General features: G+C 39.4%; 1 protein-coding gene across 2 annotated transcripts in view; it reads left to right on the forward strand.

The window, feature by feature from the left end:
- The first annotated feature begins 11,519 nt into the window (after positions 1-11,519).
- The window catches only part of LOC134285314 (glutathione hydrolase 1 proenzyme-like), a 768,131-nt gene continuing 765,888 nt past the window's right edge, over positions 11,520-13,762 (forward strand). Inside the window, exon 1 of one of the 2 annotated variants that reach the window (XM_062845885.1) lies at positions 11,520-11,760. In XM_062845885.1, the coding sequence (XP_062701869.1) occupies positions 11,744-11,760 (17 nt within the window). In that variant the 5' untranslated portion in view covers positions 11,520-11,743. The remainder of the gene's footprint in view (positions 11,761-13,762) is intronic. The other variant, XM_062845879.1, reaches the window with a different exon arrangement.

Consider the following 13,762-nt stretch of genomic DNA (forward strand, 5'->3'; position numbering starts at 1 on the left):
TAACATCCTTGGCTATGGAAATCCATTCCCTGGCATTCTTTGTTAATCTTTGTGGAATCCTAAAATCAAGTAGATATGTTTCTTGTGAAACATTTCCGGTATCATCCAAATTGTATATTAAATTCTTTATAAAAAGTGCCCTCATTTTTGCTTCCGGGTCGATTAGTTTCAAACCTCCTTTTAGGTAATCAAGATATAATTGGTTTCTTTCTACTCTGAATATAAATCCATTCCAAATAAAATTTCCACAAATTTTTCTTATTTCTGCCACATGTCGATTGAGAGGGGGGAAAACTTGGGATAAATACCACAGCTTAGACAAAATGAAGGTATTGAGCACAACACATCTTTGATAAAGATTTAAATTTCTTACTCTATGTTTTTGTGAAGTTGCTTTTATGGTTGAGATCAGTGAATTATAATTGGCAACAACTGTTAGATACCAACTTTTGTTAAATGTTACACCCAATATTTTCAAGCTATCCAATTCTTTTATTTTCTGTGGTCCTAATTTTATTTGATTTATACGCATGAATGCAGACTTTTCGTAGTTAATTTTTATTCTAGCATACTTTGAGTAACACTCAAAAATTGTCAACAGTAAGTCAAATTCTTCCTCGGATCTTATCACAACATTGAAATCGTCGGCGAAAACAACAACTTTGATGAACTTATCATAAATCCAAAATCCGTTAATATTGTTTGAAATAATCCTTACAAGAGGCTCCAAATACAGCACGAATAACACCATACTAAGTGGGCAACCTTGTCGAACTGACCTTGTAATTTGAAAGGAATTGGTAAGAAAGCCGTTTACTAAAACTCGGGAGGAAGCTACAGCATACAATTTCCTTATACATTGGATAAACATGGGCGGAAACCCAAATTTCTCCAAAATTTTCCATAAATAGTTGTGATCCACTCTATCAAAGGCTTTATTAAGGTCGATACTTACTAAACAACCTTTAAACTTTTTATTTTCACATGATTTAGTCAAGATTCTCCTGAGATCTTTTAGGTTATCGATACAAGATTTATTTCGGACGCACGCGGTTTGGCCGATTCCAATTAACTTATCGAGATGTACCATGATTCTCTCCGCAAGAATTTTTGTAAATAATTTGTAATCACAATTTAACATGGATATTGGACGGTAATCTTCTAAGGATGCATTTCTGTTCGTATTTTTTGGAATTAGAGTGATTACTCCGTCCGAGAAGCCTTTCGGAGGGGAAAGTGCACCAGAGAGGTAAGCATTGAAAACATCCAAAATTTCATTTTTCAAAAGCTCAAAATTTCTTAAATAAAACTCATAAGTGAGACCATCAGGTCCCGGAGATTTTTTCTTCTTGGCAGACTCTAGAACACTCTTTAATTCATCTAACGTGATCGGGGAGAGCAAACGTTCCCTATCCTCATCATTTAATCCTTCGTCTATATGATTCACTGGATCATCGCCGTCATCGGGCGCCTCTTCATTTTCCTTCTTAAAATGGTTAGAATAATAGTCAAAAACAATCGATTTTAGTTCAAAAGAATCTGTTACAAAAATGTCATTATTTTTCAACCGCATAATATTATTTTTTTCCTTTCTTTTTATTTGTGCAGCAATTTGAAAAATGTTAATTTTTTCTCCTTGTAGAAAGTTGTAACTAGGAAAGGTATCGCTCAAATGATTAATTCTTTCCGCTTCAATTTCAAAAATTCTAGACTTGATTACTTTTATATCTAAGTAAGTTTCCTCACCCCTGTTACGTTTTTCCATATATTCGTTAAGTTTGCCATAAAAATAATGTTTCTCATTTGATATCCTATTATAGAGCTCCCAACTCTTTGTTCTGTAAAACTGTTTGGCTTTGAGTTTCATAATCTCGTTCCACCACTTACTTTTATCTACAGTAAACGTTTGTCGAAATTTCCATGTTTCATACGCTTCAGCAAAATGCTCTAACACTCCTTCATCCTTCAGTAAGGAAGAGTTTATTTTCCAGTATCCCCTCCCTCTACTTATAATTAAACGTCCATCCACTTTTACTTTCATTATTATTCCACAATGATCTGAAAAAGCAACGGGTTGTGTTTTGAACTCAAGAACACTGCCTACAAAATCACGCGGTACATAAAAACGGTCTAGTCTGGATGCGGAATTCAATCTATGAAAGGTAAATTGATTCTGTTTCAGCTCTAAGGCAACATCTTTCAATCCAAAATTCTCAACAATTTGACGAAGTCCCCCGCAATAGTTCTTGGAATCTCCAACGCAGTCAAAACTATTTAGAATACAATTGAAATCTCCTCCTACAATATTCACTTCCACATTTGCCTTCGCCAAGTGGGCTGTAAGATCATTTAAGAAAAGTTCGTCCCGCTCTTTTTTGCGATTGGATCCCGAATACGCGTAAATATTTATAAAGTTCATGTTTTCTATAGCTATAGACGATATTCTCCCATTAAGGCTAAATAACGGTTGACTTGCTTTCAATGAATTTCGTATCAATATCGCTGTTCCGGACTCGTGCTCATTTACGTTAACATATGGAACATGTGATGGAACAAATGAGAAATTTTCGTAGCAAACCTCTTGCAAAAATAGAACATCTACATCGTTGGCTCTTATAAAATCACGTAGGAGAGTCTTGTTAGGTACACAAGTACTGCTGTTCAAGTTGACACTCGCTATTCTTATAACATGATTCATTTTAGATGATATCTTATTAGATTTTTCAAAATACGATTACTAATACTACTTCATCGTGTTATACTACTACTGCACTCCAAACCCATCCCAAGCCCAAACCAATTGAAATCTTCCCGATCTTCCCCCCACCGTAGTTTTTCTGAGCTCCCAAAACACCTATTTAATCTGCATTACACTCATCGTTGACCGTATCTCCTATCTCAATCGCGCACTCATCTAACCCACTCACCTTCATCTGTTTGGCCCTACTTCGGGTAATCCGGTCTAACGACTCACTTAACGAACCCCCCTTTGGCGATTGTACAAATACCTGCTCAGGATGATGAACCTTGCCAGTCGGTGATTCATCCGAATCCGAAGTACTGTCCTTGTCGTTGCAATTTGATTTCTGTTTCCTACCTCGTTTACCCGTGACCTTGATGAAATCAGCATCCGAAGCTGCTGAGCTCCCGTTCACCGCGTCGTCTGTACACATGTCGTTGTGATTGTTTGCTATCGGATGTTGACCGACAGTGTTGTCTGCGTTGTAACCTTGATTTGAACTGCTTTCACTGCTCCTTCCTTCCCGAGTTTCTCCTACCTCGCTTGCTGAATTCTGCTGAACCGCTTTCAATCGCTTCGGAAGACCTTGACCAAGGCTCACCATTCCATCGCTTTCCGTTGTTTTACGCTGTAGTTGTTTAGACCATCTCTCTCCACCTTTCAGAACTCCGCTGGAGGATGCTCCGTGCTGCTCTTGCAACCTCTCATTCACCGACTTTTTTTGTGGGCATTCCGCCTTCAGGTGATCCTGACTGCCACACAGGTAACACTTATTAACCAGACCCTCATAAACCACTCGCGCGCGCAGGTTTCGTACGTAGACTGTCGCTGGTATCTCGATGCCCTCTTTGAGTTCCAAATAAACTCCTCGGACCGACGTCCAGATGGGGAACCCGGTATCTTCGCCATACTTTTCACGCACCATGCGCACAATTTTCCCGTATCTGTTCATCACCGTGGAAATCTCTCGATCCTCTACCTCCGGTGGTAGATGGAAAAGCCGCACATATCTGACAATCGCATTCGCTGAAGACAATTTGACCTCCGTACTTTCATACTTGTTGTATTCGAACAGCATTGAATTTGGCAGATCACGCAACGTGTTCCGCATGTCCTCTTCTTTCTTGAACTTAATGATAATGGACATTTCACCTTTATCTTTATACATCGATAACAGCTTTTCGCTATTGAGACCCATCTTTGCCTTCATGAATTTGAAGATTTCACTGTCTGTTGGCTCCGGTACACCTCGCTCAAAACGAATACGCAAGGAATTTGCTCGTAATTCCGTGTCCGCCATCTTTACTATCTCTTCTCACACCAACACACTTCCACAAATTTTCGGAATCAGCTCCGCTGAAGCCTAGATCGCTCTTTCTTTTCTCGCACTATCGCTCGGACGTCTGTTCACCACCAAATCCAAGCACGAACTGCTTGGACGCTCCTTCGCAGTGCTCAAGGATAGCACAACGCTTCTTCAGAAAACCGATCGTATCGCTGTATGTCGGTATCTCTTTGTATGGGATGGTGGCTTCCCACTCCTTCCGGGTGTCTTTATCCAGGGCACTAGCAATAAGGTTCACCACGAATCTCTCGGAAACTCCTTCCAACACGTCTTCGATCAAGGCCAACCCATCGACGTGACGGGTCACCTCATCGATGAGCTCTCGCAACTCTTTCGGATTCTCTCGGCTCATCCGCCGCAGGTTGAGTAGTCCTTGGATGTGTGTATCCACGATAACTCGCTTATTCTCGAATCGATCTTCAAGAATCTCCCAAGCGTGATCGTAATTGTTATCGTTGAGAGTGCGGGCGTCGATGATGCCAGCAGCTGCTCCTACTAGGGATCGCTCGAGGTGGTACAGCTTAATGCAATCCGAGTCGGTAGAGGATCGCATCACATCTAAAAACATGGCCTTGAAGCGAGGCCAGTTTTCAGGCTTGCCATCGAAGGTCGGGATGGGAGCCTTCAATGGCTGTTGCTGCACGATGACGCGAGTGCTTTCGGGTGCTTGCACTTGTGGCTGCATTACGGAATTACACTGGCTTACCTGGATTGCTTGTTCCACCAACACGCTGGTCTCGTTGAAGTGGGTCTCGAAAATCAGGTAGCCCTGGTCCTGCTCTTCCATGCGCTCGGGAGGGCAAACCGCCATCACCTGATGATGGAGGTCAAGGTATTCCTGGAAATGTTTTTCCAGGTTTCGGGAAAACACTTTCAGCTGCGCAGCGTCATACTGGGCACCAGCCGCGGCAGCTTCTTCAATTGCCTTTCGGATTCGCGTAACCTTCGCCTTTGCTTGGCCACGTAAATGGATTATCGACTTCAAGTCCTGCATTCTTTCTCTTGGGCTCACTTTCACTGGCGTGTGTTCAGTTGGCATTTGGGAAAAGGTCCACTCACACGTTTTGTAACTGGGTTTTCACTCACGAACACGTTCGGACAAGTTGTCCTTTCCGGTGTTGATTCCGGATCAGTTCTCGCACTTTTAGAATCTTCACTTAAGAACACGTTTGAACAGGTCTGGTTCGGTCCAGTTCTTGCATAGTTTAGGGGTTTCACTTCACTTTTTGGAATACACTTCTGTTCTTCGGGAAATTCACTTCTCTGCTTCCGACACGGCTGTGTCACACACACTGGTAGGTACGGTTCTCGACGACGACGGTGTCGACGGGTACGGATCGGGAACCACTTCTTCTTTGGGGAATTCACTTATCTGCTTCCGACACAGCTGTGTCACTGAAACGGGTTCTCGACGACGGCGTTGTCACTCGACACTAACGACGACGCGGCACTGACTGTACACGGACTGCACTCGCGATTCCGTGGACGCGCACTAACTCGGAGGAAACTTTTCGCAACGTCTTCCTTTCTCCTCGCTTGCCGAGGAAAATTAATCTGATAACTCGGAGTGAGGTTGAGCTTAATCACGGCTGGAATCCTGACGATCGGGTGACCGTCCACGAAAGTTGCCGGGAGCAGCTTTGGATCAGGCTCGGTTGAGCGGAAAGGAGCAATCGGCTGATTGTCCACCAACTGTTGCCGGGAGCAACAGCAAACGGGAACGGAACGGATCGATCGGCTTGATCGTCCACCACGGTTGTGGCTTTCCTATCCGGTTCGATACGGACCAAAAAATGGTCAATCCTAGACCATTGGGGGAACTGGCGGAACCTTCGGTTGAAGGTGGCCTCGATGGGTGATAGCTCAACCTCGGAAAATTAATCCAACTCTTGTTGGTCTTGAAAAAGACTGGTGGTTTCGGCTTCGGATGAAGAGAGGAAGAGGCGCGAGTAACTAATTAAACTCGACTTATTTCCGCGATGTTAATCGTACAAAGTGTGGACTGTAACTGATCTGACAACGATCAGGTGGTCTATATTTATAACAAAAAATGTTTCTTCTGGAAAGTTCTCCGCTCGTGTGGTGGGGTAGCTGTGCTGCAAGTGGCGGCGGCGTCAACCAATCAGCGCGATGCAAGCTGCGGTGTCGACGGCGACACTCGCCTCGGTCCGATGATGGATGACGATGATGATCGGCAGGCCGCGCTGCTGCGGGAAAACATGTTGCAACATGTACAGCCTGTCGTCGGCTGGCTGGAAAGGCTGGATCGTCGAGCACCACACACACACACATGCACATTTACACAAGTCTCCCTGGCGAATACATGGCACACAAGACGGGTAGGAAAATGGGATTTGGAAACAGGGGTGTATTCAATGGCCAGGTTCTATTTTCGCTACTGTGGTCGCGAACACCACCGAATTATCTAAAACTTCATCATCGTTTCAAAATTTGATATAAAAATTATAGTTCATTTAAATTCCCTCTAATTGACTTCAATATGAATATGTTTTGAAAGAAAGTAACAAAATAATCGGCATTAAATTGAAAAAGTAATGGGATGCATATGAAAAATAGATAAATTTACTAAAAAAACATACATTTACTTTAACCGCCATAACTTTTTTTCTTCTTAATAATTTCAAACTAAGTAAACTGTTTTTCAAAGTTCATTATATTGTCATAAATGATCAAAATTTCATTGCATTCGGTTAATTGAATCCGGAGATATAACAGCTCAAAGTTGGCCATCGGATAATTATACCTTTTTCTAGTATCTTTATAACTTCGTGTAGAATGGTCCGATCTTTCCCAAATTTTGACCACTGATACACAACTAGTTCAGGGCCCGTATAGTCGAGGCGGTAAACGCACGGGTATTCAGCATGACCATGCTGAAGGTGACGGGTTCGATTCCCGGTCGGTCCAGGATCTTTTCGTAAAGGAAATTTCCTTGACTTCCTTGGGCATAGAGTATCTTCGTGCCTGCCACACGATATACACATGCAAAATGGTCATTGGCAGAAGAAGCTCTCAGTTAATAACTGTGGAAGTGCTCATAGAACACTAAGCTGAGAAGCAGGCTTTGTCCCAGTGAGGACGTTACGCCAAGAAGAAGAAGAAGAAGAAAAAGAAGACACAACTAGTTGATCAACATACAGTAAAAATTTGAGCATATATGATGCCCTTTTCGAAAAGTTACAGCGAGTTGAACATTTTTTAAAAATTGAAAATTTTACCTGTCCCAGTTATTTTGAGTATCCCCTGTATATCCTCTTATGGAGCTGCTCAAATACCACTTTTGGCGAATTATTCGGCTGATATACGGCCAACTTTGAAATATCGTACCAAGTCTCTGGAGCGAAAGTTGTCAAAAGTGAGACAAAGAAAAAAGAAAAAAAAAATTGTTTATCTTCTGTTCTTTTCTAACTTCCTTCGCTTCCATTAAAGTTGCTTTTTTGCTACTTCATCCAGATTCTAGCTGTTGTCCTCCGAGTTCCTGATCAAGTCCAAATCCGTTGCCTTTCTTATCTGCTCCACCAATGCACCATGGGAATGGTGTGATCAAACTAATATTTAAACCATGAAAAACAAAATAGTTTGGGCATTTCGAGGGTTGAAAATGATATGGGATGAGGATGATTCAGTGGTAAGGTTGGTGGTGACGAACACAGGAATTGAGGCAGGAGAAGCAATGTTTATATAAATGGTCGGGAAACTTTTCACAAGAAGAGGGAAACGAGCTGGAGTTTGTCTTGATTAAAAAAAAAAATGGAATAATCAAGATAACCAAATTCCATTATCTATTTAACAACACCATTCCGATAAACATGCCAACAACAAAAATAATCCCGTTTCGTCAATCCCGTCCGACATGGATGTTTAAAGTGTATTGATCATGACCGACTCGAGTCTGTTTTGGTCGAAATCTATTTTGATTGATATAAACGTCATGTGCTCCAAGCTCTGTGACAGCACTGACAAACTTCTTTATAGCTTGTAGGCTTTATATAGGCTTACAGGGCTTAATTTAGTTCTTACTGGTTATAGTGCCCATAAGCATTAGGAATGGTTATATAGAGCTACTTAGCACTGAAAAGCTGTTTAATGGCCGTTATAATGCTCAGAACAGTGTTTAGTGGTTACCTGGGAAGTGTCCCGCTTCTGTAATCATCTCGACTCGACGTCGGCGTCTATTTGGAGAACCAAACAAATTGCAGTCACAACCTGCTAAACCCGGCACTTCGGAATCCGTATCACCGTCAATCAGCCGTTAAAATGGCATTAAGTCGGCTCTATAGTCGAATGTAGAACCTGGTTAACAGAGCTAATTGGTTCTATATCCTCTTATAGAGCTGCTCAAAAGCCACTTTTGGCAAATTATTCGGCTGATATACGGCCAACTTTAAAATATCGTACCAAGTCTCTGGAGCGAAAGTTGTCAAAAGTGAGACAAAGAAAAAAGAAAAAAAAATGTTTATCTTCTGTTCTTTTCTAACTTCCTTCGCTTCCATTAAAGTTGCTTTTTTGCTACTTCATCCAGATTCTAGCTGTTGTCCTCCGAGTTCCTGATCAAGTCCAAGTCCGTTGCCTTTTTCATTTGCTCCACCAATGCACCATGGGAATGGTGTGATCAAACTAGTATTTAAACCATGAAAAACAAAATAGTTTGGGCATTTCGAGGGTTGAAAATGATATGGGATGAGGATGATTCAGTGGTAAGGTTGGTGGTGACGAACGCAGGAATTGATGCAGGAGAAGCAATGTTTATATAAATGGTCGGGAAACGTTTCACAAGAAGAGGGAAACGAGCTGGAGTTTGTCTTGATTGAAAAAAAAAATGGAATAATCAAGATAATCAAATTCCATTATCTATTTAACAACACCATTCCGATAAACATGCCAACAACAAAAATAATCCCGTTTCGTCAATCCCGTCCGACATGGATGTTTAAAATGTATTGATCATGACCGACTCGAGTCTGTTTTGGTCGAAATCTATTTTGATTGATATAAACGTCATGTGCTCCAAGCCCTGTGACAGCACTGACAAACTTCTTTACAGTTTGTAGGCTTTATATAGGCTTACAGGGCTTAATTTAGTTCTTACTGGTTATAGTGCCTATAAGCATTAGGAATGCTTATATAGAGCTACTTAGCACTGAAAAGCTATTTAATGGCCGTTATAATGCTCAGAACAGTGCTTAGTGGTTACCTGGGTAGGTCCGAACACTTTTTGCACATTAAAGAAAGCTGCTCGTTATCCATCACCTCATCGAACGCATATGAAGCGATATTGCAACAAGCTGGATGAAATGAACCCACGACAAGTTACACGCAAGTCGGTAATTTCGTTAGCGCATGAATGACAAATCGACGTCATCGTGGTCAAAAAATTGTGCAAAACACGGTGGTGAAACAGCAGTAATGATCCTGCTGTTCTGCAACGGTGCACGTAGAAAAATAAATTGTGAACACAATTAAATTCTAGTTCAAATCAAGCAATTTTTCAGTTTGCTATAACGACAAACTGATTTCTAGTTAAAACTGAACTGTTCCATTGTTTGATAATACAAATATTTTCATTTGCCGAGATTTTTGACAGTTTGCTAGAACAAACACAGATTTGGTAGTTTCAACATAAAATACCGGATTGTTTTAAACAACTGCACTTTTGCCTCTAACAATGCCGGATTGTGATTGTGTTGGTGATGGCTGCTCCCGCGGCAACTCGGAAATCTATTTTTAGACACTCGTCGAGCGGATGGAAGCGAGAACGAATAAAAAAAAAAAACAAAAAGGCGAAACCGACCAACTTTTTGTGGCTGTTGTCTTGAGTGCCAGCGCGTTATCCATCACGGCCAAAACTGCACTTGGAAGTTGGAGTGATGGATTTGCTACACTTTCTTTGTTGTGGCGATGTTGGGGTAAGAATTTTAAAGATGTGTGAGTGCTTCCGGTCATGTTTGTGGTCCTCATTTTGTTGATACAAATGATGAGAATTGGTTGTTTTGATCGATAAACTCTACGTAAGACCAAAGAAATATAACTTTGAAATAAGTAAATGGTCAGTTTGAAAATCAACTATGTGTTTTATTGTTTTAAGCAAGCCTCATTTTTCTGTGTGCACTTGGAAGTTGGAGTGATAGATTTGCTACACTTTCTTCGTTGTGGCGATGTTGGGGTTAGAGTTTTAAAGTTGTGTGAGTGCTTCCGGTCATGTTTGTGGTCCTCATTTTGTTGAAACAAATGATGGGAATTGGTTGTTTTGATCGATAAACTCTACGTAAGACCAAAGAAATATAACTTTGAAATAAGTAAATGGTCAGTTTGAAAATCAACCATGTCACGGTGTCAAAATTTCGATAATAATCGAACATTCATGTACCTCGGATTTTTCTTCGAAAATGATCAGTTTTTGGGCTATATAGTCATAATCGGACAACTAGAAAATATTTCATCGGTGAAAATTTTTCCACACATTTTGTATGGGACGTTTTTTGGACTAAAATAGTAGTTATTGATTTTTAGTATGGAAAATAGCCAAAAACTCACCTAACTCAAATTTTCCCCGATAGAATATTTTCAAATTTTGCATTTATACATTATAGCCGAAATTCTAACATTCTATGAAGAAAAATCCGAGGTACATGAAAGTTCGATAATAATCAAAATTTTGACACCGTGCATGTGTTTTATTGGTTTAAACAAGCCTCATTTTTCTGCGTGTAGCAGTGGACGGGATCGTATGCAAGAAATTTGCAAACAGCAGCGGTACGGTCGTGTTGCGAGGAGGTGTGCAGACGGGATAGAGTTATATTATTAAGAGGTAGTTATATTTATTAAGTAGGATGCCGTTGTCGATCACTTAGACACACGAATTAACACATTAAAATTAACAGTCAGACGATTCGATTGATTTTGCGATGGGTATGACTATGCAAAAAGCGTAATTGAAATAGGGGCTGCTTTCGATATTCTTGCTGGAGATATGTTTTGTTATATACACTAAAGGAGCGTCCATAAATTACATAGCATTTTTGACCGACTTTTACCCCCCTCCCCATCGTAGCATATTGTCCCGTACCATGTACAGGTAGGATAGTAATAATTTTAACATACGTGGTTCGTCACATAATCCCTTACTCCCCTTCCCCCTAAAAAGCTACGCCATTTATGGACGCTCCCTTAGATATTTACAAAATTTCAAAGTATTACCAATTCACTTTTAAGTCAAATTCCATGTGCGTATAGTTTTGATTAGAAACTGTAACCACTATATGATTGATTTTTTTATTGTGCCGATCACCGTACATGTGTAAGGTATACCTTATTTAATCATGTTATCAACGCGTCGGAATTAGTACAGCGCCAAAATCTAACAAAATAATTCTATTTAAATAATCTGTTGCGTGATTCCTTTTTCAGTTCATTTCGTTTCCTCGTGGTGATAGAATGTGACTTATCAAGAGAACCACTGCGTGTTCAACGTGTTTGCGTTTGGTGTTTAATTTCATACCTCAAACAATATGTGTGCATAAAAAATTAATATCAAACATCCTCGAAGCTGTTGGTCTAGTGGAGCTGCCTTTTAAGTTACCTTCGTATTACTTTTTTTTTGCAAGTGTTAGCTGTGAATCCCAATCATTTTTTTTACAATGCAGATTATGGAAAGGTAACTTACATACTATATTTTTCAGAAGAATAGTCAAGTTTTATGTCGGCTTATGTCTGCGCAAATGTCGTTTACGAGATTATTTCATGCTTTTTTTGTTTTATGAAAGTGATTCTCATTCACGTGGATTTTTGATAACTGACATTCATTTCAATCAGGCAGCCAATTGAACGCTCCATAACAAACTAAAAAAACATAAATAATTCCAAAATTGCCAATAAATAGATAGGGGTAGAAGCTATAATAAACTATAAAATATCCATTAAACAAATCGAAAAGTGCCTGAATAAATCAAAATTTCCTATAAATAATTGATTTTCAAGCAATAGAAAATATCATAATTTTCACAAACAACTGCAATAAAAAAAATCCAACCAAATATTGTATTAATTTTAACAAGATCATTATCGTCCAAATTTCCGGTTATAACTTTTATCATATTACCAATACCGTTATAAAGTCCTCTTATGTTTCTTACTAGAAACATTACTATGGGTACATTTTTTTCTGTAAGAATGTTCAATCATGTCTAGCTTTTTATTCAATAGTATAATAGAGTCTTCTACTTTGTAAATCTTCAAGTCGTTAACAATCGTTCTGAGTTTACTGAAAGTTGGTTCTAAAGGCTTAGCATCAACTATGTGGAATATTTCGTACGCTTCTATTTTGATTCTTCCGTTTCCAAGTTGTAGTGATATGAGTCCAGGATTATTTGTTAGATGGTGAATTTGTATTTGGTTGGCTCCGGTTGAGATTGTTTTCGCCAGGCATATCCATATCAGTATCGTTTATAGTGGTGACACATGTAGGAAAAAGAATGTTTACAATTAGTGTTTACGTTTTCTTTATGTTTTGAATTTATGGAATTTTATTCCTCTAGAGTCTATTACCGTTTTGTGTCTGTTTGCTCGGATTTTTATTTTTCTGAATTTTGGTTTAGATTTCCGTTTTATAGGTACCTTGTACCGTACTAAAAACTTTTTCGTCTCCTTTAAAATCTGGTTCTTTTTCGCGAAATTTATTTTGGTACGTAGTATCTTTTGTGGCTGTTTTTTTCGGCTTTAGGACATTTGGTCGAATGACATTAGGTCGAATGACATTTGGCCGAAAGTACGTGTGGTCGAATGGACATTTGATCGAAACCCATGTTGTGGAAGAAGAAGCATGTGACATTAAGTCGAATGAACAATTCGTCGAATGGTGGAGCGGACCTGGAGTGATGGTTAGATCACTTGATTATCACACCGAGGACCTGGGATCGAATCCCACTCTGTGATTTTTCTTTTTTTTTTTGAACATAGGCTTTTCTTTCAAGTTTCGTATTTGTACTGTGTTTGAATGTTATAGCTGTTGTCTTTTTACTTTGTTTTTTTTTCTTCTTTGGAACATAGGCTATTCTTTCACGTTTATTTATTTCATTGCGTTTTCTTGTACCAATTGCTGAATGTTTCAGAAGAAACTTTCCTTTTTGAACACAAGCTGTTCTTCCGTTTGGTATTAAGATGTTGTAGCTGGGGATTTTTTTTTATTATCGAACACTTTGGGCCGAAGGGTCTCCGATTTCAATGAAAATTTCACCAAAGCTAGAGGTCGTGGATATATGATCATATATGGAATTCAAAAAAATCATAGTGTACTATTTTTCCGGAAAACGCTAGATGAAATTTCATGATTTTTCAAAATTTTGTAAAATACCCCAAACTTCAAAAAATCATATTTTAAAAACTATGCATCGTAGAACAAACTTTTTCTATCGAAATCGACGCCAAATTACCTCAGCAATCCAATAAAAATACATTCAGAAAAAAGTTTCTCAGAAAATATTTCACCATAGAGAAAACCGTCTAAAAATGCTGATAAAAGTACCGTCTGTATCAAAGCTTATTTTGAACAAAATTTTTCCTAGCGCAAAAACTAATGTTCTTCCTTTCGTTCTTTGACGCCAAAATGAAATCTCTTACCGTTTTAGAGATATAGCCAAAAAACCAACGGCCAGTCGCTA

The sequence above is a fragment of the Aedes albopictus genome, chromosome 1, assembly GCF_035046485.1.
Source record: "Aedes albopictus strain Foshan chromosome 1, AalbF5, whole genome shotgun sequence".
NCBI classification, from domain to species: domain Eukaryota; kingdom Metazoa; phylum Arthropoda; class Insecta; order Diptera; family Culicidae; genus Aedes; species Aedes albopictus.